Genomic DNA, 26341 nt, shown 5'->3' with positions numbered 1-26341 from the left:
GGGATTGTGGGCCTTCTGTGTGGCACCCTATTTGTGCAGGGAAGGCAGGCTATATGGCCCTGAGTGAGGAACAGGCCTTAGTCTATGATAGGATAAAAGCAGCCAACCTGGACAGGGTTGACCTTTTGGTTGAAAAATACCTCTGAAATTTTGGGACACTAGATGAACTGGAAGCATGTGACCCAAGACATTCATGCAAAAATTATCAGACTGGGCAACATATCAGCTGAGGGCTGAAGTGCAGGGGAAATAAGGCATGATGATATTGGAACAATTTCACCAGAGCCTTCCTAACAGTGCACGCATTCGCATCTGGAGGTACCAGCCGATGACCCTGGAAGAAGCGGTAAACTTGTAGAAGAGCTTGTGAACACAGACTTTCCCAGGAAAGAATTCCACACATTTCAGGAACTGAACTCAGAAAGAAGGGGGCCATGCCCAGGATGAATGAAAGGGAAAAGGAGGAGATGAGGGGAACTCCTGTGGGTAGCTGGGGGGTGGTTTGCTACCAGTGTGGGTGGCTGGGACATATGAAATGGGGCTACCTGATTATGGAATGTGGGTGTTCAAGATTTTGTGGATGGTCTAAAACTATTGGAGATGGGCAGAAAAATAAAACACCTGCAATCCCTGTAAAAGTGGGGAGGAGATATTGGGGGTGGGGAGGCTGGTGGGCACTGTCTCAGGATTCACACTCATCTGGAGAGATTTGGTGGGATTGGATGCTGCTAAGTGGGATCCTGAAACTAGAATATATCCACAGCAAGAAGAGACTCTGCTCAATGGCAGAAATCCCCCTAGAGGCTAAGGAGAGGTTGAAGTGGGTAGGGTGGAAGATGGGCTGCCTCATCCAGTCACTATAGGGACAAACTGGAGCCTCTTCCCTTATAAGAGGAAAATGTGTCCAGAGGCCCTCGCAGAAGGAAACAAAACTAACAAGGAATGGAGCAAAGGACTTGACATAGAGAAATCGGAGAACCCTGGACACAAGACAGGAGGAAAGCAGGACTTCCCTGGAGAAATGAAGGGAGGGAAAAGACAGCTTTAAACAAGGGATAGTGGAAAATACAACCCTTAGCTTGCAGATGAAATAGTTCCAGGGAACCTCATTGCCAGAACAGCGGGAAGAGGAATCCCAGGAACAGTTCCTGGGGCTGGTGGAATCAGGGTCCCTAGTGGAGGAGAAAAAGAAGGGACAGCAACAGGTCCTGCCCCAAACCAAAAACAGAAAGGGAAAAGAGAGTGAGGAAACAGGCTGCCAGTGGTGCAGAAACAGTTATGGGGGTGACCCCCAACATCAAGTGTGACTTCTGTGTGTGAAAGATGAACAGCCACCCTGGGGGCAAGCATGAGCAGAAGGAGTCCAGCACCTCTCTTAAAGAAAGGAGGATACAGGGGAAACAAAACCTGGCTGGGAGGCAAGAGGGACTAGGTGTGTGACAGTTCAGGGAGTGAACAGGTAAGCCTGCACTGTGATGACTTAGATGCTAATTAGTTCCCTAGAGGAAGCTGATTGGTGTGATTATCTAATCGGGCTGGTGGGCTGAGTGGGATAAATATTCAGCACAAGTCTGATAACGAGACACAGAAAGAAAGTGCTGGGGGTGGGGTGGGGTAGGGGAACACAAAATAGTTGAGCCAGTCACACATAGGCCTCATGGAAGGAAAACCTCTATTCCCCTCAGATCCTGAGGAGGGGGGCCAAAAGCACTGTAGCTACTGTAAACAAACTGTTCCATGGGGACTCCAATAGTACCGATGAAGGAAAGTTGAAATAAAAGGTCACTGAGTACACACCTGCTGGAGTTGGTGCACTGTCTGCAGGAAAGAAGACAGGTGGAGAGGCACGCCCAGTTACATGTACCAATGAGCTAGGGTGACCAGACAGCAAGTGCGAAAAATCAGAACAGGGGGTCGGGGGTAATAGGAGCCTGTATAAGAAAAAGACTCAAAAATCAGGACTGTCCCTATAAAATCAGGACATCTGGTCACCCTACAATGAGCACTGGCTCAATCTGGCACCTGGCCTCCAAACTGCTAAGCCAAAAGCATTTAGAATTGTCATTTTGCTCATGATTTTGAATCATTTCTACTAACATACTTATAGCATAGATAAGCACTTATGCAAAGGAGAACTAGGTTTTATGCAGCATCTTAGTTTAGAATAATTAGAAATGGAAAAGATCTGTTAGGTCAAATCTACTTCTCCTGACCCTCCTCTGAGTACAATATTGATGTTGTAGTAATTATTATTGTTGTTAATAATAATAGATGATACTGACATACAATATAGCAAATATTAGCTTCTCAAATTAGTCAAGTGTCAAAGCTTAGAGACCCTGGCTTTTGTTAGCACTAAAAATAAAGGGCCTTTTATTTCTTACATTTTCTTTGTGGTGTTATTTATGCAGGGTATTACCACGACACTAATTTAACTATACATTCCTTTATTAAATCCAAAGTCGAAATAATATTTATACTATTGCTCTAAACATGTCTTTAAAAGCCTAAATATTAAGCAATTTACTGCTACTAAACAGTAACAAAACATTTATAAGCATTTCGTCAAAATATGGGTTAACCCCAGGTGTGCTTAGCCCGACATGGGTTACTTCCAACATGGTCAGGCAGGTATTAGCAAGGAGCCCTTTAAAAAAGTTTTCTTTTTTATATCTTTTTAACCAAGTGATGTCATTGCCAGTTATTGGACCTTAGCTAAGGCAGATTGAAGGAGTTTGTTATCTAGCCAATTGTTTACTGTGTTTACAATTAACTGTGTTCTATTTCTATTACTTTAGCTCAAAGCTTAAATGAGGTCACACTGGTATTTTGAAGGGTCTTTACAAGTTTAACACAACAGTTCTTCTTTCTCGTGATTTTACTCTTTTTGGTCATATGTTTTGGGCTTATTGCTCATGCTAATATCCCAACTCAATTTAAAATCATAGTTTACTCATATCTACATTTCTACTCCCTCAACTAGTCTCCTTGACTTCAGTGAGACTGGTTTTATAAGGACTCCTCACAGGAGTAGGGTGCAGTGTCCACAATTTGCACTGGCAGAGGTGGGAATTACATCTTCATTTGTGTATTTATTTTAACAGCGCTTTAAATTGGCATGATGCATTTTTGAACTCCAGACAATTGCTAGTTTTACACTCCAGTGACACCTTTCTCCACATACTTGTACCCTTCATACCAAGCAGTCTGGCATTGTACCAGGCAGGAGCTTTTGATGATGAAATAAATCTGTCTTTAGCTCTTGTTACACATTCTGCTTGCTGAACTCAAGTTTTTTAAATTAAAAAAAAGAAAGCCATGCTTGGTTATTTCCTTGCAGTCATTTGTTTTTCATTAGTACTTGTGCTACATAATCCAATCAAAGCCTTGCATTCCACATGCCCTGCACAGACATTTATTCTCCACTTGTTTAGATTATGGATGCATGATTGGTAAGTAGCAGTTTAGGGCTTCACTCGTTAATTGAATCATCTGCATAATCCCCATCAGTGTATTTTGGAACACACAAAGATGCCAGAGCTGGGTGAAACACTGCAGAAAACTATGCTCTTGAAGTTTTAAATGAATTCTTTTGATGCTCTTTGTCTTTGTTTCTTGGCAAGAGCATGGCAAAGATGTTTAATCTCGGAAATATTCATCAACACAACTGCCTTGGGATATTTGTAGAAAATAAATTTTGAAATGTAATTATGAACATTTCTATCTGCATCTAGATATTTACATGGCCCTCCTCATCCTAGTATCTGAGCATCTCATACTTATCAATGGATTTTTTCCTTACAACACTCCTGGGTGTAAGGAAATTGCCACATTTTAGGGATGGGGAACTGAGACGAGGGTAGGTTGTGACTTACCCAATGTCACACAAGAAGTGTGTGGTTGAGCTGGGAATTGAACCCTTGTCTCCTGAGTCCCAGTCCAGTGTCCAGTTCCTTAGAATATCCTTCCTTTTCTTATGGGACACTTGATACTAATATATATGATCATCCGATCAAGGAAGAGAAACATACTATGTGACTTGTGCGTCCAGTGTACTGTGCTTGACTTCTGAATTGCTGTTATCGAATGCTTGAAGCAATATTTGCAGCAGTATGTTTCTGAGCGATCAAGAGGCTGAAGTAAGTTTTATAGAAGGGCTTCAAACATGTCGGGGTTGGAGTCACAGGCAGTTTTGACAAGAGAAAGGGGCTAAAATACATATCTGAATTGCTTGCTGCAAATTGTTCATTCAGCTCTACTAGACTTGCAAGTAGATATCAGTATAAAACAATGAGGGCCAAATACACTGTTACATAAGTACAACTCCCACTTAAGGCTCCTGTTCAGCAAGATATATAAGCAAGTGAATAGTCTCTGTGGCTACTATGAAAGTCAGATTATATAGCTACTTTGTGGTTCTGTAGTTCTGTAAGAGAAGCACTGGAAAAGTCACACTAAAATGGTGAACTAAAATTGCTCTTAATAACCGTAGAAACAAAATGAAGAACAGAAGTGGTCATGTGAGGAGGGGGGCATTAACCATCAGGAGCTAGGGAAAGCAGAGGGTACGTCTTCACTACCCGCCATATCGGCGGGTAGCAATCGATTGCTTGGGGATCGATATATCGCGTCTAGATGAGACTCGATATATCGATCCCCGAACGTGCTTATATCGATTCCGTAACTCCACCAACCCGAACGGAGTTGCAGAATCGACAGGGGGAGCTGCGGACATCGATCCCATGCCGTGAGGATGGTGAGTAATTCAATTTTAGATACTTCGACTTCAGCTACATCATTCACGTAGCTGAAGTTGCATATCTAAGATCGATTTCCCCCCGTAGTGTAGATCAGCCCAGAGAGAGCTCATTTTTCTTGCTTTCATAGTCCAAGGGAAATCGGACAAATTTTATATACTTTCATCCTTTGTAAATTTGTGTTTTTCTCTAAATATAACTTTTCTTCAATACCATTTTTCTCTTCTACCTCATTCCTCCCCCTTATACGTTACCATGAATGGGGTTTTATCTCTTTTCATATCTAATGCTCAAGTCCTAAAAGAAGAAGTGCCAAGAGATAGTACCAGAGGTACCAGATGTTCTGGCCAGGGGTGGCTCCAGGCCCCAGCACGCCAAGCTCGTGCTTGGGGTGGCAAGCTGCTGGGAGCGCTCTGCCAGCGCCGCGAGGGCGGCAGGCAGGCTGCCCTCGGCAGCTTGCCTGCGGAGGGTCCGCTGGTCCCGCGGCTTTGGCAGTAGCCACGGGAGCAGCGGGATCTCTGCAGGCAAACCTCCGAAGGCAGCCTGCTTGGAGCGGCAAAAACCCTAAAGCCACCCCTGATTCTGGCTCTCCCCCATACCCCAAAAAAAGCATTGGAAAGGCATTCAGGAGTATGATGGCATGACATAAGCCCTGGTCTCATCTGGTATTACCCCCGCAAGCCACCTTATGCTGCTCATATTTCTGCTCCTTCTGTCTGATCCAGGCATTGCTTTGTGAGGAACTTCTTAGCACTATCTGGACTGGTACCTTTTTTTCAGGGGGAATCAGAAGATACTGTACACCAAACTACTACTACTCATGCTGTGGAAATGTTAAGGCCTGGACTATCCCTCTGCACAAGTTTCTAAGAGCAGGACACCTTGAGTCAACTCCAACTGATGTCAATAGAAACATCTTCCATTGACTTCAAAGGAAATTGGATTAGGCCATTAAAGCATGGGCATCATCTACTCATGCATTCAACACATTCACATGGCTGGTTATATAAGGGCAACAGGAGTGAACAGCCAGCAATGTTGCTTTTTCTTGTAATCTTACTCCTTTCTTTTTCCTCTACCATTTTAGACTCAATCCCCCTCTCCACATCATGCAAATTGTATAAACTGCTGTAGAAGTACAAGTAAGGAGAAATGTTAAGTTTATATAATTTAAATGAGAGAGGCACATCATATACATCATACACAAATACACATCATAGCAGAAAATTTAGCCTTGGGCTCAAATTTTCTCACTTTCTGTCACTCTGAGAAGGACAAAAAATGGCACATTTAGTTTTGTTTTGTGGTGGGATGTGTTTTTTTTTTTGTTCCCTTTGGATGAATAATTAACAGATGTGGCAATGTTCTAATGAGATATGGGTTTCCATTAGAAAATATCTGTTACTGAGCACAGGCAATCTATGTAGGGCTGGTCTACAATGTGTGTGGGGGGGAGGGGATCAATCTAAGATATGTAACTTCAACTATGCTGTTGGTGTAGCTGAAGTCGAAGTATCTTAGTTCGACTTACCTAGCTGTCCTCATGGCGGTGAGTCAACTGCCGCGGCTCCCCTGTCGACGCTGCTTACTTCTCCTGCCGAGGTGGAGTACGGGCGTCGATTCACAGATCGATTTATCGCATCTAGACGAAATGCAATAAATTGATCCCTGATAGATTGATTGATTTACTACCCGCCAGTGTGGGAACCCTTGGTGGTAAACAGGTGTGCCAAATAGTAGTGACAAGTCAATGAGTGCCAGATCCTCAGATGGTATAAATTGGTTTAGCACCCCTAAGCAGAAACCGGGAAATGGGAGTTATGCCAATTTACCACAGCAGATTATCTTGCTCAATACAAATTAGATAGAAGGCACTTTACTGCATATAAAGAACTGTTGTAACAAATGAGGAGAACTGGCTTCCTTAGGATGCAGATCGTCATTTACTTCAGATCAATGGAGTGATGACAATTTACACTAGCTGAGGATATGCCTTATGGTTTTAATGTAGTCAGTCTAATTTTGATCTCACTTTCCACAGTGTAAATCAATAGTAATTACACTGAAGACAATATATTAACACCAGTGTGCGAGTATAGATTTAAGGAGATTTGGTCAACCTTTACTTTGACTAGCTGGTATCCATCCCTGGCCCTCAAAGGTTCTGGAACCCATGTTGCTTATTGAAAGAAATGATCAATATTTAGCCAGTTTGCCTCCAAAAATTAATAGAATCTTTGTTTGAGTGCCAGTTATGAGAGGACTATATGTCCAGTTCTGTGGACTGGTAAGGGCGTCATAGAATTGTCTCTGTTATCTGTCCTGACACTTCTTAGGTCTGAACTCTGACTGCTGCAGAAGAAACACCTGAACCACTCATTTTTCCAGTCTAAACAAATCAAATTAAAATGTAGTGGGTTAATATTAAATCATCATATTAATCAGATAATTAATGGGTCTGTGTTGATAGTTCAAGACATTTGAGGTACAGGGGCAATCCACTGACATCATCTCAACCATCTTACATAAGTCCCAACTCAAATATAATTAAATGCAAAAATAGCAAAAAGTTGACACTGAAATCAAAGGAAAGCATCAATCATGCATTCACTCAGTCATGCACATAAAGGAACAGTTCCTGTTTTCAGACAGATACTTATAAATCTCTCTCTTATATTTTGTCAAGTATCAGGGGGTTAGCGGTGTTTGTCTATATCCACCAAAACAACAACAAGTCCAGTGGCACCTGAAAGACTAATAGATTTGTTTCTACTGTTAAAATTTAAAGTATTGTTTTTAAGAAGTTGTTTTCTGTTAGTCTTTAAGGTGCCTTGTTGTTCTCTTATATTTTGGTATTCAGTGGCTCAACTTTGAACAGCCTTTTTAACACACAATGTTTGGATGAAAGGTCACACTTGAACTTGGTCATGGCAAAAATCTTTGCCTCTAAAAAAGTCACAATTTTAACTTTCACTTTTTATATACAGGCCTGTCTGCCTCACAAGCACAACATGAGATCTGAATCAGGCCCCCTGTGTGCAGTGTTTGAGATCATGGTGTAAATTAAGTTTATTATTTTTTTACAGTTGTCAGGTGGTGGATGAAGCAATTAACAAAGGTTATACTCAAAGGTGTGTGTGTGTTGGAGGGGAGAAGAAAATAAATATAGAAATTTCAGACAACATTATAGATTTGCAGCTAGCCAACAAAAGGGATTTTGTGTCATTACATTAAAAATTATTTTTGAAACATACTATATACTTGATCTGTATATACAATTTCAATTTGCTGTAATTTTTAGGGAGTAAATAACTTATTAGAATTGTGTTCTACGCAGTATTCTCCCACCATACTGTATAGTTAGAACATCTATTGAAATTTTGAATTGACAAGTCAGAGAGTTTGTTACCATAATTAGACACAAGGGAGATCACAATAGTTGTTTTGCAGACTGCAGCCAGTCTCTCACCCCTAACTGTATTTGCATTTGTTATTTACAGGCTTGCAAAGATTTTGTGAAGATATAGAGATGATGATTGGATTCCAGCCAAGTAAATTCTGGAGAATCTGTTGGGCATTTGTGACCCCAACTATTTTAACTGTAAGGCAAAGAAGTTTCTGAATGTCTCCTGTTCAATCAGATTTTGTTTGTTTGTTTATGAAACCTGCTCTTTCCCAAAGACAACTATAGCTCAAATATAATGTGTGCACATGTACACATATGTATGTGTGTGTACATGTGTGTGTATATATACATATGTGTGCACACATACCTACATATACCTATATGCGTGTGTGTGTGTGTGTATATATATTTAATTCTACAGTATTCTCATCCATTGACTTCTAGAGGAATTTCGGGTGTGTTAGGACTTGAGCTGATCCTGTAAGTCCAGATTCCGCAAAGCACCTAAGCACATGTGTAATACCCATGGAAATAAACTTTAGTAAGGCTTTTGATACTGTCTCGCATGACCTTCTCATAAACAAACTAGGGAAATACAACCAAGATTTAGCTACTATAAGGTGGGTGCATAACTGGTTGGAAAATCGTTCCCAGAGAGTAGTTATTAGTGGTTCACAGTCATGCTGGAAGGGCATAATGAGCGGGGTCCCGCAGGGATCGGTTTTCTGGGTCTGGTTCTGTTCAATATCTTCATCAGTGATTTAGATACTGGCGTAGAGAGTACACTTATAAAGTTTGCAGATGATACCAAGTTGGGAAGAGTTGCAAGTGCTTTGGAGGATAGGATTAAAATTTAAAATGATTTGGACAAACTGTAGAAATGACTTGAAGTAAATAGGATGAAATTCAATGAGGACAAATGCAAAGTACTCCACTTAGGAAGGAACAGTCAGTTGCACACATACAAAATGGGAAATGACTGCCTAGGATGGAGTACTGAGGAAAAGGATCTGGGGTCATAGTGGATCACAAGCTAAATACAAGTCAATAGTGTAACCCTGTTGCTAAAAAAGCAAACCTCATTCTGGGATGTATGAGCAGGAGTATTGTAAGCAAGACACGAGAAGCAATTTTTCTGTTCCACTCCATGCTGATTAAGCCTCAACTGGAGTATTGTATCCAGTTCTGGGCGCCACATTTCAGGAAAGATGTGGACAAATTGGAGAAAGTCCAGAGAAGAGCAACAAGAATGATTAAAGGTCTAGAAAACATGACCTATGAGTGAAGATAGAAAAAACTGGGTTTGTTTAGTTTGGAGAAGAGAAGACTGAGAGGGGACATACGTTTTCAAGTACATAAAATGTTATTATAAGGAGGAGGGAGAAAAATTGTTCTTCTTAACCTCTGAGGATAGGACAAGGAACAATGGGCTTAAATTGCAGCAAGGGTGGTTTAGGTTGGACATTAGGAAAAACTTCTTAACTGCCAGAGTGGTTAAGCACTGGAATAAATTGCCTAGGAAGGTTGTGGAATCTGTATCATTGGGGACAGGGCCGGCTTTAGGCCAATTCCACCAATTCCCCCGAATCGGGCCCTGTGCCTAAGAGGGCCCCGCACCCAGTGAGAATCCCTTCCCTGACTAGAGGCACCTTTTTAATTTTTCCTCACCTGGCGGCGCTTCGGGTCTCCAGCGGCACTTCGGCGGCAGGTCCTTCGCTTGCTCTGGGTCTTCGGCAGCACTTCGGCAGGGAGTCCTTCAGTGCCGCCAAAGACCTGGAGCGAGTGAAGGACCCACCGCCGAAGTGCCGCCGAAGACTCAGACCACTGCCCGGTGAATACAAGCCCCACTTGTTTTTCTACAGGTGTTTTTTGTTGTTGGTTTGGTTTGGTTTTTTTTTTAGTCATCCCTGCTGGGGCCCCGTCGAAACTGTTCGAATTGGGCCCTGCACTTCCTAAAGCCAGCCCTGATTGGAGATTTTTAAGAGTGGGTTGGGCAAACACCTGTTGTCAGAGATGGTCAGACTCTAGATAATACTTAGTCCTGCCTTGAGTGCAGGGGACTGGACTAGATGATCGCTCGAGGTCCCTTCCAGTTCTATGATTATATATAAATAGATATTAAATGTGTAAAAGCTAAGCACATGCTTAAGTGTTTTGTTTTATTTCAATTTTTAAAATACCTCCATAGGAACCAAGCCAATGCGATGCTGAATAGGGATGGACTTAAGCATGTGCTTAAAATTAAGCACTTAGTTAAGTGAATTATTTAATTGGGGCCTCAGTGTGTGATCCAGTTCTCCTGTGGTGGTAGTGGGAATACACACATCTTTCTCCGGGAGTGAAAGTGGGGGCATAACTATTTCTTACCTAGTGTTAGGATTGGTTTCTCTTGGCACTTAGCAGGACCAATAACAAATGCTCTGTTCTATGTCATTGTGCCAAACAAATTTAGTTCTATTGAACAGTTTCTGAATTGCACAAACACCATTCAGGGCACCATAAACTGAGAGTAGACTTTTTCTTTTTCTTTCTAACACTAGAGCTAGTCAGTTATTAAAAGCAATGCTTCACAGTGCCAGTAAGTGGCACTGTATGCTAGTAGTTTGGTTGTGATATCTCTAATGAAACTTAAGTTGATATTTTTGGGGGCAAAAGCCATATAATTTTTCTGCTGCTGTCAAGATTATCTTGTATGGTGTTAATTTTCTTATATATTCCTATTAAAAATTATATTTTTTAGTTTTATAACTCCATACCAAAAATGTGGATCATATTATCACTAATTCCCTTTTATTCTTTGCTATAATTTTAGATCTGCATTTGATTAAAAAATTACACAAAGGCTCTGAATTTTAAAATCAGTAAAGCAACATTTTCCATTGCTACAGTCAAAATAGGGGATCCATGGGCTTGTGTAGCCTGAGATGTGAATTTTGAATTTTGCCACAGTGTTGTATTTTCTTGACATCTGATAAACATTGGCACTGAAATGAGAGAACCAGTCTGTGATTCTAAAACTTCTGGTTGACTGCTGAGCTAAACCAAGACTTAAGAACTGATAGCAGTCAAGGACTAGGACCAGGAATTGAATCTTGGTCTCCCCTATGGTCTCTTACCACACATTGGAAGCAAACCACGAGGCCAGCTCAAGCCCATATGTTTCAACTGAATTACAAGAATGGGAAAATACAACATCTGTAGTAGTAAATGATTTTATATTGATCAGTCATGATACAATCATTATGCAATAGGAAAAGAGCACAGAAAACAAAGCAGTATATCTTCCTACTGTGGTCTTCTGTAATACTAATATTTGATGTATTTGAATGTCTTGAGATTAGAGTTTAAATTACTTCATGTCTCCAGAAATAAAACTGACCATTTTTGTACGTGCCTTCACATAGCTATATTGTATAAATCTTGTGTGCAATTATTGGGCACATATGCAGTTTACAAAAGTTACTGAATTATGCACAAATGTAAGCAGATGCATTGCTATTTATACAGTAAGTGAAATGGAGTAACTTAACATAATTATATTAGGAAACACTGCCAATAGACTGTGTAATAAAGCTTATTACCCTAGGGACAAGATTCTAATCTTAATTCCGACGGTGTAAACCTAAAGTAAATCCATTGATTTCAGTGGAATTGTGCTGGCTTTACACTGGTGAAACTGAGATCAGAATGTGGCCTTTAACTTCCAGAAGCGTCATTATAACATAGTTTCTCTCTCTCTCTCTCTCTCTTTCTTTCTCTCATGTGTGTGTGCAAACATCTCTGATTATACTTGTGTTTACTGAAAGTGTGCATGTAAATCAGACTGTGTATGTGTGTGTTGCTTATTAAAATATATTTTCTTTGTTTTCAGTTTATTCTTTGCTTCAGTTTTTACCAATGGGAACCAATGACCTATGGAGCTTACCATTATCCAGGCTGGTCGATGGTCCTTGGGTGGCTGATGCTGGCCTGCTCTGTTATTTGGATCCCTATTATGTTTGTGATAAAAATGCACCTAGCACCTGGCAAATTTATTGAGGTAATTCTTGAACATCCCACCCTCTTAAAAATATAGTCACAGAAGATTATTTTCTATAATTTACACTGATTCAGGTGTTGGGAATTGTTGATTGTTTATTAGAAAACTTTTTTTATTGCAGTACAAAATGCAGCTGGTTGAAATGCACACCTACTGCTCCCCTCTTCCTGAATAAAATGCACCTAAATCACTATAGGCTTGATCCTGTGAGATTGAAGGAGCTCAGACCCTCACAGGATTAGGCCCTAAAACAGTGACAGTTGCAGATGACTTACTTGCTGGTCTTTCTGCTTTTTGACTCAGATCTGCCTCTTGTGGAAGCAGAATGGAATTAGAAAGCAGCAGGTACTAGAGAGCCAGAAGGCGTTTCAGGCCCTAGAAAGTTTCAGACACTAGAAGGCATCAGATTAGATCGCTCTATAGAGAATCATGCAACAGAGAGCATCAGTCCTTAGAAGACATCAGACACTAGGTATCATCTGGACATATCACCCTGAATATCCTGCTCGCAGCTCAAGCTACAAATGGTGAAAATGAACTCTTTATCTTTCCACTTAAACCTCTTTGCTTCTTCATTGCGTTGAAAACACCCTAACCTTCCCTGTCACACAGACTTATGACTGCTGTGTTTTGAGTTTGTTTTTTATTCCTCCCTCCTACAATTCAGGGTGCTGCTGATTCTCTTTCTCTTAAAAATTCCCTATAGCACCTCTGGTTAATACTTGGCCATTCTCTGGCTGCCTCCCATCTTGGCTTCCACAACCTCCCCTTCACTTGCATTCCAATTTCCCATCTTACTCCCCTGTGATCCTTTCACAATGATATGGCTAAAACCATCTCCCATGCTAACTACTTAGACCATATCACCCCTTCACTGGCTTTCTCCCACCATTTGAATCAGTTCAGTGCTCTCATCCTCACCCTTGACACTCACTGTGTCCTGGTCTATGAACCTGCATTCATTTCATGCTACTCCCTTCTTCGCATGTTGCCTTTCCCTCTCCTCTTCATGCTTTCTTTCATACTATCCCCTATTCCCCTATTCTCCCTCCTTATTCTAAAGCAACAGGCACCACCACTTTCCTCCTTCCAAAGCCCTCTTTGCAACTCACCTCTGCAAAACCCACAGAGAGCAAGGCTGTGGAAAGGAGAAAAAAATAGAAACGTCTTCTGGGTCCCTCCATGTGTCAGACTGTCCACGCCACAGGGCAAGGACCACATCTTCCTCTGTTTTGTACAGAACCAAGGTGCTTGATGTTCAGTGCTGGAAAACCCATCGGGCAATAGAATGCATCTATGGCTTGTCAGACTGCAGAGGGCACTGGAGTGCATCAGGCTATAAAAAGAACATAGCACACAACAAGTGAAGCAAGAAGTTAAATTTACTCATTTTCCTTTGTCCAACTCTGATCTAGTATCAGAGATGTGGGCCTAAGTTGGAAAATAGCAATACACAAACTGGTGCTCCTTTTTAAAAGGCCACGACCCAGTTTCCCTCACTGAGAAATAGTACTCTGCTTCTGGTTTCCTAATTTATCCATTTGGCACTGGGATTATTTATTGCCTCAGAGAGCAGGGCATGCTCCCTAGTGTCCTTTAACCAGTGCACCCAAGGAAATGCAAAAAGTCATATCCTGCGTGAAAGGAGGGAAGGGTTTAGCTGCAGTTATTTCAGCTTAAGCGCAGTATTTCCTGAACCATTGAGTCTGCTGCATAAATTTATTATGGTTGATTTGGGAGGTAAAGGTTGCAAACTGGTAATTAAGCAGAGATTAAAATAACTGATATAGAGACTTGATTCATTTTAACAGGTAATAAACATATAATTGTTCCCTCTTAAACCATCAGAAATATGTTTTCTTTCGTTTTTATATATAAATGCTCCAACCAAATTATATCTTCAATAAAGAGATCAGTGGAAAGATTAACAAGATATTAATTGTTGGTAATTTTGCCAGGTTAATCTGCTACTTTTTTTGGGGGGGGGGGACAGATAGAAATGATATATTTTGTCATCAGCTAATTAAAATCTTTGCTCACTCATAGCAATGTATTACTTTTTGGTCATTTATATACTTTTGGGAAATATGCTAAACAAAAATCCAATTATTTTGATGCAGCTACCCACTGCTTAGCCGATTGGCCTAAGTAATTGAGCACGTCCTTTAGTGAGTGAGTTTAGCAATCTGTGGCAGTGGTTATGAGTTCCCTTCATATGGTATGGGGGGAGAATATATAATTAAAATCTGAGCATTTTATCATCTATTAATCTTGCAAACTTGTGCAAAACAAACACTGAGCAGCAGAGCATTTTAATATCCCCTTGCAGGATATTGTCAATAATTTCAGATCAGCCTAACCTAGTTTCCTCCATTGAATTGTAATTCTGCTCTATAATTTTAAGGGATTTTTTTTCTCTCCTACACTGTACAGAGGCTCAAGCTGGTCTGCTCTCCACAGCCTGACTGGGGCCCATTTTTGGCTAAACACCGTGGTGAACGTTACAAGAATATGATTGATCCACTGGGAACTTCCTCCCTTGGACTTAAACTGCCAGTGAAAGATTTAGAATTGGGAACCCAATGCTAGTAATTCCTATATTGGTGGCAATAATGTGTACAGCCTTTTTAATTTTTCTTTTATTAGTTTGTCTCCTTTGTTCTTTTTCACAGATGCTAAAAGTGGTTGCTTAGAAAGTAGGACTTATTGTTGCATGCTGTAGTGAAAAACTAGACGGCCACTTTAAGTACTGTTTTTTTGTTGTTGTTTGTTTGTTTTTTGTTTTGTTTTTTAGTGGTGCCCATGACCTATTATTTCCACTGTGAAATACTAACATGACATCATGCAACTGGTCAAAACTCTTTTTAAAAAATAAAATAAAAAAAGGTCATGCACAGCCCAACAGGAGTGATTGTTGAGTTTAACCATTTAGATAGGGAAATGGTTTCAGCCCATTTAGGGCCAATTCTATTCTGTTGCAACCCCTTTGACATGAGACTGAGAATTCCTTACTAGTGTAACTGAAACGAGAGTTTGACCATTGGGATGGCATGAGAGGGACTGAGTGGATATTGTGGCCCATTTGGCCAGATTCTGACCTCTGTAATATTGATGGTAATCCAGAGTGACACCGCTGGCCCTGATGGAGTCACTCTACATTTACCTTGATAGCAGAATGTGGCCTGCAGAGTCTGCAAACAATCCTTCTATTAAATAAGTACTGATTATACCGAAGCTTATTTCATGGCTTTCTGACTCAGTCAAGGAGTTAACCTTTAAACACCAAGCACTGGTATCGGATGCATGACATCAAAACAGGAAGAGCTTAACGAGCCATTCAACACTTTTGAGGAGAAAAATAAAAGCACATGCAAAATGTATTTGAGATCAGGACTAATGTTGTATTTGAGTCTGAAAGTTGGTTTGAAATAGCACCATAATGAGGCAGATGGGCATCACTATTTTAATTAATTTCATGCATTCCTATTAATAATTTGATGTTTTTTTTCATTAAAAATGCCTCAGTTACACTATCTAAACTTCATTGGCAAACTGCACACATAAGTACAAACCCAGTTTTATTCACTTCATCCAAGTTTTCTGAACATGTTTTCTTCGCTATCTTCACTTTTGTTTAAAATCTCCCGTAAAGAAGCCATCATATAATTTGTGCCTAATTTTATATTCTTACAGTAGTAGATGTATTCTAGTTTCCACATAACAACAGTTATTAGAATGTAGGTGTGCTGTTCAACTTTGTGATTCCCCTATTTGTTCTCTTATAAACTTCTTTATATAACCTGTAGCTATATTCTTCTCTTTCAGCCAAAGGGGAAATAACTGAACCCCTATTTCTGTCTCTCTCTATAGTGTGGGTGTGTGTATATATATATAAATTCTCCAAGACAATATCCTCGTATAACAATCTGAGCTGTGCATAGTTTCTTTCCTTAAATTTTTTTTACTGTCAACCTTTTCATTAAAAACAATTAAATACAATAAAGTGATAAGACTGGATAGATAAAATTATAAGGAAGATAATGCATACTTTAGTAGATTGTTGTTTTAACATTGCATTGCAGTAGTATATCCTCTATCACTGCATTTTAGAAATCCAGTAAATGTATGGCAATCTGAGTGTTAGTCTTAAATATTTCTGCTACCTAATGGGCAGAGTACAAATAGAGATTTTAAGAGTACCTTTAATTAACTGAATATAAATTACCCCAAATTATTGTAAAGTGCACTATAAAGAGGGAGAAAAATATGTCTTCAGTAAATCGGCAAAACTGCAACCTTTATTATGCTGTTGTATTCTATACATATATATGAGATTTTTAAGAGTGATCAGTGTTCATGTAGCGTGTACTAGTGATGTTTTATGTCCCTATAAATATCTTATCAACCAGTGTAGAGATATGGTGAGTTTAGAGTAGTGTAACCTGAGTTTTTCCCCCACTATTGTAGTAGCCAATCTAAATGTAATTTCCTTTCGGGGGACTGTTTATATCATGTTCTTTTTTTGTGTTCACATTACAGGGTCTCAGGTAAATCTTCAGTTAAAATGTGTCTGTAGATGTGATGTTTTCATCCTGTTGAAGAAAACAAAAACAAACAAAAACTAGACCTTAATGTAACATTTACAAAATAAATAATTTATTTTGTATATAGATATTAAAAAATCATTTTGCTGAACTTTCTTTTTTATGGGGCAAATAGTGTTGCCAGTTATTGACACTGCTAGGGATATTCAATCCTCAGGCAGCATACATGAAGCACAATCAAATATTTGTCGTTAAATGAAGTGGGAATAGATTTTGAAGCATTGCCCCCTAAATCTGTCTTATGCTTTTTTATGTTTGTTGTCTTTACTTGTCCCAGTATTGCACAGAACATTAAGATCGTGACCCTTCCACAAGCATCTCTGCCTTAAAGCTGCACCAACTTGATTTGGCTTTGCCAGCTGATTCAACAGAGAGCTGCTATTCTAACTTGTTCTTGGTTTTATTTCCCTGTGTGAGCAATATTTGAGGAGCTACCCCTTTCTTGGCATAATGAAATTTCATAAATACAAGATGAAAATTAGCTCCTCCAAGTCTCTCTGGCTGGAGTAAAAAAGAAAATTGTTTCACATTTAATGAATTACCAGCTGTCTTCCCAACAAGTAGGGTGAAGAAGGAAGCCTAAATCAATCAGCGCCATCTATTGGGAATGGTGTGTTTTCACCAGGATGAACAATACTTGGCCTCTTTTTTTACCCTTACTGGCTAAAACCTGAGCTTGACTTTTTTTGGAGCCCAACCCAATGTATACTAATTACTGCCTTTGTGATTTAAAAAAAAAAAATACTATCGATTTTGCTGTGTTTGTTAGGAAATGGTGAGTTAGCCTAATAGTTGTGAATCCTTTTCACTTTCTGGTTCGTTTTTCAGAAGACACATTTATTTGAACTGGAATTAACTAACTCTGTAAAGTGCAACTGGTAACTTCCACTGTGTAAAGATATCACTTGCTTACTTCTTGTTTTAAAAGTGTAAAGATAAATCATTTGCAGGGACACTGTTAGGTTAACAATAAAATAATACAAATAAAACATTGCTAACTGTGTCATTAGCTAAGCTACTAAAAGGGAGAGAATATGAAAAATATAATATTTTTTCAAGATTTATGTAGTTGTAGTGTTTTACTGTTTTTTATTTGTATTTATTTATTTATTTTGCACTTCACTCAGGCTTTGGTCCTGCTCCCACTGAAGTCAGTGGCACAGAATCAGGCTTTTGGTTGAAACACTGAATAGACTAGTCAGTTTCATTTTTGTTTCTAGTCAGTTTCACTTTCTGGTTTTCACCTGCCAGTGTTTGGCTTGCAAAAACTGCAGGGGAAATTTTAACTAAAAGAAAAAAACCTATTTTCAGTTTAACTAAAAAAGTGGAAATACTTCTGTTAAATTTAAAGCTTTTTAAAAACATATTTACCAAAACTAAAAGTTGAGATTAAATTACTCAGAAGTGTCCCTTTAAGTGAAAAGTAATGTTACAGTTGGGGAAAGCACTTTATCATTGTCTAGTAAAGTTTGCACATACAGCATTTTATAACATGAAAGTATTTCAGTAACTGATTAAATATCAGAAAATATTTTAAAGAGAGGGGAAAAAGCCATATTTTCATAAAGGTGACCTATTTACATGCTAGTCTATCATAAATAAATATGTATTTCCTTGTAAGGAAAAAAAAATTAAAAAACTGATGAGGTTTGCCTCTATTGCAATTTTTAAAAAATGAGATTGAATTTCTGGACAAGCTGAGATGCACTATTATATGCATTAAAATTATACTTAATGCAAATCATTGCCATTTTCAAATTCTTTGGGGGTCTTCCTAATGTTTTTAAAATGCAAGCAATATATAAAATCTGTGTTTCAGTTAGACACAGCAGCACATTGATTCCAAAAGAAGGGTTTAACAAAATGACATTTAATTGAAAAAGACTTGGAATGTCTTTATACTAATGTTTCATTTGGGTCAAGTTATCCTTTTGTTAGGTTCTGCTCCATTGATTGTATAGATGTGCCTCAGTGCCCAAGATCATCACCTCCCATTTATTGTGGTTTCCTCCTGCCATTTCATTTGTTTTATCACTGACCCTTTATTTGAATACACACGGTCATGTGGCTTATAATGATCTCTTGCTAGCTGTGTTTTAATGGTTGCTTTTTCATGCAGACATTGATGTTTATTTTATTTTACATCTTTCTCTATTTTGCAATCTCAATTTAAGAAAGACTGTTGATGTTTGCAGTTGAAGGCTGCATGGCTTTGGCATGCAATGCTCATGGTTAGGAAGTGTTTTAGCTAGGTTTCCTAAAAGCTGCCACTAGGTCTAGTGGGTTTATGAGATGCTTGTTTCTGAGCTTGTACTTAAATTTCATGTAAATAACGTACTGTATTTGTGAAAAGGCTGGAGCTTAGTATTCCAGGGGACTCATGCCACAGACTCAGAGGGAGAAAACCATTTATGGTATTTATGATTTCTGCCTTTGTCACCTTCAGGCAGCCTGTAACTAAAGAGAGACCGCTTTCTTGATGGGTTTAATTTAAAATGTGAGAGTTGGGCTGGACCTCATGGCTTGCATTATTATGATTTGCCCGTCATGTTTTAAATACATCTTCAGGTAACCATTTGCCTTATAGGTGTATTTCATTGTTAGAAATATAATTATTGTTGACTAGAATACGTTATTGTCTGTAACCAATAGTGTGTAGTGTACTTTGTGGGGCAGATCCTTAGCTGGTACAAGTTGTCACAGCTCCATTGCAGTCAATAGAGTTGTGACAGTTTACACCAGCTGAGGATCTGCGCCTGTGTCTTTTTGGCACTTTATTGTGGACCTATCACTGAATAGGTTAATTCTTAATTACTTGCGTAATGTCATATACTTACAGGCATTCTATGGGGGTACTGCTGCCTATGGATAAAGATATGTACCCTAATCAGGTTGTTGTATTTTTTCATTAGCTATACATGGAGAAAATATATTATGTTACAAAGGATGCATCATATATCTTATATAGTGCATATTATATGCTGTACATTATTCATTTAAGAAGTCATTCTTGAGGCCCTACCTCAGATTTTGTATTTATGTGTACAAATGCAATTTATTGTATTATATATTTGCCTATTATATTCTGATGTTATAAATTAACATTTATCCTAGAATGTATGGGTTCTAAAAACACTAAATAAATGTCCAGTGTTTAAAAGAAAAATTGTTAGTGTTATGTCTACGGAAAATAACCCCCTCTACCACAGACATCATTCTTACTTAACACACTGCCTTAAGGTATCTGCAGAATTGATCCGTTTGATTGTTAGAAACCTTGAGCAGCAACAGAAAACAGCTCTCCTGGGAAAGAGAGATATTGCACAGCTGCAGAAACAATATCAATAAAATGGTTAGATTCTTAACTATTAAAAGATTCTGTAGCTTGTTGAATAATTACTCATCTAAGGATGAACTGGATTTGTTTATATCCTTTTATTGTATCAAATTAATCATGCCAAAGATTTTTGAACCACAAAAAACAGAGGGTGGAAAGAGATTGATACTGAGAGATGGAGAGGAAGAGAGAGAGTAGAGTCTAGTTATAGAATTGGAAGCTCCATGCTGGCTTTTTACACCATTTGTGTCTTTTCTTCTAAAACGTAAACCTGAGCTTTTCCAGTCCGGTAATTGCAATGTAAAGGTAGAAACATATAGTAATAAACATACTGTAATGGACTCCCATTTACCAGCACTGTGCTATTAAAATGAAACCCATCCAACCATTTTCACTAACAGTAAGGGGAAAAAATGCTTTTGACAAGCCATCCTTAAATATAAAGTTGCGATTAGACATCTAATCACTATACTGTGGCATGAGACTGAGACACATATGCTAATGAAATAAAACCAAAACATACATTTGCATTATGTTAAGGTTATGAATGCGATACATGTCAAGGGCCCAATCCTGAGAATTACTGAGTGCTTGGGAGTTTTTCAGCAATTCCCAGGACCAGCTCCCTAAAGATAGAAACTATAGGCTTTGTTCTGTCTGTAAACTACACTGTTGTGGGAAAGACAAAATTGGAATGGATGATGAAATAGTATAATGATACTCTATTTATAACATGTATTTCATCTCCGAGCTCTGCATTATCATGAAGCATTGCAACCCTCCTGAGAGACTGGCAAGTATTATCTCCATTTTACAGATGGGGAAACCGAGGCACAGAGTTTGTGATTTTTCCCCAACGTTACACACTGAGTCAATGTTAAACCCAATAATAGAACATCAGTGTTTTGGAAGTAGATAACTGCTAGTTTTCTGCCCTCACCATTAGGAACCATTCCCTTCCAGCATTAACTTTTCTGAGTTTAGCGGACATAATGTTCCCTACTTTAGATTTTTGTTTACATGGATTTTTAGATGAACTTATGTAAGTGATCTTTGAAGTCATGTATATTACAGAAATTTTCATAAAATGTCCTCATCCTGTACTGAAATCGGATGCATATATTTAAATGGGAATCAGTCCAATGTGGTAAGCAGGGGTCCTGTTAAAGTTCCCATGGCCAGAATTTAGGCCAAAGCCAGCCCTTCTGATCCTAGGAATCTATCTGCTCCTGAAAACAAGGTTTAAAATATAACATAACTGCAAGGTGAATCACCAACAATAAATTCAGAGTGCTGAGTACAGGTGTCTCTTTCAGCAGCACTCTCACTGCCCAGGTCCTGCCCACTAGTCCGGGGGAACTCTGCATTTTAATTTTAAATGAAGATTCTTAAACATTTTAAAAACATTTACTTTACATATAACAATAGTTTAGTTATATGTTATAGACTTATAGAAAGAGACCTTCTAAAAATGTTAAAATATATTACTAGCACGCGAAACCTTAAATTAGAGTGAATAAATGAAGACTCGGCCCAGCACTTCTGAAAGGTTGCTGACCCCTGCTCTGTTATGTAAATCTTAGTATGGAGTCTCTTAACCTGTTGAAGTGATAATGAAGCCGTTGTCGTCCATCATGTCTGTTAGGCCGCAGGACCTATATGTTAAGAGCTATATTCGCCCTCCACTGAATTCTAGCGAAGTGTTTTGTTTACCAGTGCCCTCTACTGGATGCCATGTCATATTTGCTCATAATATTGTGGTGGTGATTTACTTTTGTGGCTGTAGCTGGCAAAGCATATATACCCTCATACTGATGCAACTAACAGATTTGCCATGACCTCAAGTGATAGAAGGCCTGTGTTCTATCTTTGATGCTACACGCATGTAGTTTAGCTGGCAATGCCACCGGCACATTTTTCAGATAACAGTGATTATAATGAACTTTTTTTTTTTTTTACACTGATAATTCTTTGCACTTTTAAGCACCTTTCATCCAAGGAACCCAAATTGCCTTAAGCCCTCTGAGGTAGTATAAAGGAAACAAAAATCTTCTGAAATGCCACAAACTCTGTGGTAGAAAGGACTAGCAGTTACAGTCAGCCCCATCGCATATAGTGAAGATGCATACAGCATCCTGTTGGAACTACAAGGGGAATTATTGGTAAATAGAATATTAATGTGAACTGAAAACTAGCTAGCCTGTCAGAGTTAACATCTTACTCTTGCAAAAAATGTCATCAGATTGTTCATTGCTACAAATGTCTAGGTTTTAAATGTCTAAGTTTCATCTGAACCCACACCCTTCAGCAACTTACATTGCTCCTTGTAACCATTCTAGGGTGTTGGTTTAGAACTGACTTAGGGAAAAGTAGAGCTGACTGGAGGATGGCAGTCCCGTTTTGCAGTAACTTTTGAGGTTTTGAAATTTGTTTTTGTTCTCTGTTGGGGGGAGTTACTTTCAAATGTTTTTGCAAAAATGGAATTCAGTCAGTCTCTTCTAAGATTGAAACCTGGGCTTTTATTTTTTATATATATATGAGAGAGCGTCATAGTAGTAGTCTGGGATGAGGAAGATGTAGGTTCAATTCCCTGCTCTGCCTGATTCAGAGCTGAGTTTTTCCACCCAGATTACTATGAAGTTCTGACCTACTCAAGAGAGAAGACTTGGTGCCAATCATATAAAGTTAGAGGAAGTGTGAGAATGATCTCTAGGAGGTGCCATTTTCTCTAATCCCTATCTCCACCTCTTCTATCTCATTCCTATACAAATTAACAAATTATGCTTCCATGCTGCTATTGTATGCCCCAGTGTGTTAGCTACCAAAGAGCTTCCATATGTGTAACTGCACAGTTACCCATGTCCCTAGAACTCACCCTGGTTAGAATCCCACCTACAGAATCATCTGCATCATTTCTTGTAGTACCTAGGTATTCCTTGGAGGTTTCCCATCCCAATAATAACCTAGTCCAACATTGCTTACAACTTTTCTACAAACAACCTGGTGCAATTATAACTAAAGTATGCTTCTAAACTGATTTAGATAAGCCACTGGAAACTCTTATGTGCACCCTCTTACATTTGTGTTTATCTCTTTAAGCCTTAACTTAAACTGGCAAGGAATCAATTCAAGATATTGATATGCAGGGATTTGGAGCAATCAAATTTTTGAATTGCTCCGCTCCAGCTCTGGGCAAAAATCTACTGGTCCACTCCCAGCTCTGGGCTCTGCTCCAAAGCCCTGTTGATATGTCAGGTTTAAAGTGATTTAAGAAATTCAGAGATTTACACTGGTTTAACTATATGATAATATAAAGACTAAAGCATCTTAAAAACCCAGTGCTATTTTGTGTGTAGATAAACCAGACGTTAGTTTCTGAGATCTACCAAGATCAAAGCACAAGTCATAATATGGCTCAGGTAATGCACTAGAGAATGAAACTGCCCCACAATACAAAGGGTAAAAACTGTTCATAATTTATTAGTTTACTGGAACACAGTAAAGGTTGGGTTTCTGCCTGTTGTATGATTAACTTCTCTTGCTGTTGTTGGTAGTTACATGGGATGAGATTGTTGCCAGCAAAACAGAACCTTGAAAAAAGTCAGTATTTCTCTAAACCAAATTGTGTATAGGTCACTAGTGTACACTAGGGGTTAATTACAGAGAAACTTTTAGATAAACCACCACAGATTCCACAGTTTACAGCCCTTGCCTAGAGTCAGGGATACCCGTTTTTTGAAAGTATATCCAGTGATCTTATTGTTAGATCTTTTCACTTACCCCGTTGATCACCAAAATAAAGGTACATGAATGCAAATATCCCCTTAAACAAGGCAGCATATATATTTTTCTTGGTGTCTTTGTGGCTTAATAACAGCTGAATGGAATTTAAAAATTAAAATTCTGGACAAAACTGTTTCCTATGTGAACATCACTTATACCAAACTTCCAGCTGAAAAGACACTGCCCATTACATGAGGAAAAAAATCCTCTGGTTTTACAAAGGACATAGTGACTTAATTTGAATGTTAGCAAAGCTAGAATAAAATCTTCTGGGAGGTGGAAGGAGAATTAGTATGGCTTTGTATTCCCCAGGAATAGAAATCACCTTGTTTCTTAGTGTCTGATCCTGTTCCCTTTGACTGCAATATGAGCAAGATCTGATTCCCAAATTTTCTGTCAGAATGTTAAGCCATGTTTTATCTATTAGGTAACCTTCATTCATGTGGTGTTATATATTTTTTGACATGAAGACATCCAAATGGGGGAGATGCAGAGAAAAAATTGTTTGCAGTTCTCTGTATAGTGTCTTATCGAACATACTGTCAAAAGCTTTTCGAAGGGAGATTGTATCCCCATTTTACTGATTGGAAGACTGAGATAGAGCAACTAAGTGACTTGACTAAGGAGACCTAGGAAGCCTGCAGAAGATTCCCAAGCTCCCCTTCCTTCATCACTAAGACATAAACAAACAGATCCTACATTATTTCTTATCAGAAATAATATTTTCTGATGCAAATTATTTGTATCGACTAATAGTAGACAAAAGCAAATTTTCTGTGAATGAGGGACATTTAGGTGTAATGAATGTAATTGAAGGGGCAAATGTATACTACCTTAGGCTCTGACCCTCTGTGAACGTATTGTTCAAAACCTGCCAATGTTTAAATGCAAGACAAAGACTTGAAAGGAGGGACGCAATAAAAACAGCAGTGTAGAAAGCTTTCACCTATGTGGAATTTAATTTTTTAGTCTGAACAACATATTCTGTCACCTCTCTTTTATGATTCTACATTTCCCATATAAATAATTTACAATAGCAAGACAAACAGCAGGTTGGTGAATGACAGAGTCAAATGTGGATCTAAACGCTCTGGGATACCTGTCATCAGGAGGGGCAGTTAAGAGAGGTGAGTGTCAGTGTGTGTGATGGCTCTTAATTTTGCATGAAATATTTTTGTTTTAATCAGTGTACAAAGCCCAGAATCAGGGTCAATGCTAAAAGACATTTTAAAGAAAATGATTAACATAGGCATGCAGCAGATAGAGGTTATAACAACCCCTCCTCCCCACACACGAGTTCTTCCCACCCCCAAGACTTTTCTCAGTAGAAGAAAAATGTGTGTCAATCTTGGGATATTAGCCATAAGGAAACCTATCATTCTTTTTCTGTGTGTGTGGAGTTGGGGGGCAGGCCAGAGGATGAGAGTAAACCCACACCCAATGCTGGATGCCCTGGGGAGTTGCCTGCTGGGTCCTGAGGTTGCAAGGAATGCCATAGTGTAAATGGGCTCTGACATTCTATTTTATACCATTTCCTTCTGGATATAGTGAGTGAGATTACATGGATGGTTCAAGTTTGAGGATGATTTCCATTCCAAGATCACCCACAGGGACTTCTCTGTATTGTGCTCTTTACAAATTTAGACCTGCTGCTGAAAACACAGGTGCTGAGCTTTTACTATGGCGAATAATCCACTTCGTTTCAGAAAGACTACTCATCTTTATAAAGTTAAGCATCTGTGTGCTTGTAGGATGGAGCCACAGATTAAGATAGTCCCAGCGTTCACCATTTATTCATGACAAAACACTCATGCCCACTATCTGTTCATTAAACTCCCAAGGTTCTCTCTCTTCATTACGTCCCCCTAACATAGGGGCAACTGGAATGGAGGGGGGGAATATATCTTCAACAATGCAGGGAATGAATAATTGCAGTAGACTATATATAGACTATGATCACCTCGCCTTTGATTTCTCTAGCATCAAAGTGCTTGGCAGGCGCCGCTATTGTAGTTTTGACTTATTGTAGCCACGTGAGCGCACAGTGCGCTGTGTACGAGTGAGGGCCATTCCACGGAACAGGGATCAAGCAGATCTCAGCATAAAAACCCCTTTTTGGATACTCGACGATGCTCACTTGCACCGTTCTTCCAGCAACGCCTCTGCCTGTCTCGATCTCAGCTTCGCTTTTGGGGGTGGAGGGGGCTGATCCAATAGGCTCCGAGAGGGGGATCCGACGAGCACTGGAGTCTCCAGGCTGTCTCTGCTAACAACAGGCAAATGAACCTGGGTGGAGCAGGGGCGTCAGGCAGAATGACGCTGACCCGAGATGCCATGGGAGGTGGGGCTTGAGCAGCCAGCCCCCAAGGAAGGGGCTGGGTGAGTTGGGTAGCATCCCTGAGCGTGGCACATGGG

At 39.3% G+C, this 26341-nt stretch overlaps 1 protein-coding gene and 1 long non-coding RNA gene across 2 annotated transcripts in view; one reads left to right on the top strand and one right to left on the bottom strand.

Moving 5' to 3' along the window:
- Positions 1 to 14791, top strand: part of SLC6A5 (solute carrier family 6 member 5) — a 48171-nt gene extending 33380 nt beyond the window's left edge. Inside the window, exons 12-14 of the mRNA XM_050955398.1 lie at positions 8258 to 8358; positions 12035 to 12202; positions 14636 to 14791. Of these exons, the coding sequence (XP_050811355.1) occupies positions 8258 to 8358; positions 12035 to 12202; positions 14636 to 14791 (425 nt within the window). The remainder of the gene's footprint in view (positions 1 to 8257; positions 8359 to 12034; positions 12203 to 14635) is intronic.
- LOC127052187 (uncharacterized) lies at positions 6306 to 26236 on the bottom strand. Its single transcript, XR_007774696.1, has 3 exons — positions 26064 to 26236; positions 13315 to 13538; positions 6306 to 6399 (listed from the first exon to the last, which is right to left on the bottom strand). It is a non-coding gene; the product is annotated as an uncharacterized LOC127052187 (long non-coding RNA).
- Between the last annotated feature and the right edge of the window lie 105 nt (positions 26237 to 26341).

The sequence above is a fragment of the Gopherus flavomarginatus genome, chromosome 5, assembly GCF_025201925.1.
Source record: "Gopherus flavomarginatus isolate rGopFla2 chromosome 5, rGopFla2.mat.asm, whole genome shotgun sequence".
NCBI classification, from domain to species: Eukaryota; Metazoa; Chordata; order Testudines; family Testudinidae; genus Gopherus; species Gopherus flavomarginatus.
The sequence above is the reverse complement of the archived record's forward strand: the minus strand, read 5'-3'. Positions and strand labels throughout refer to the sequence as shown.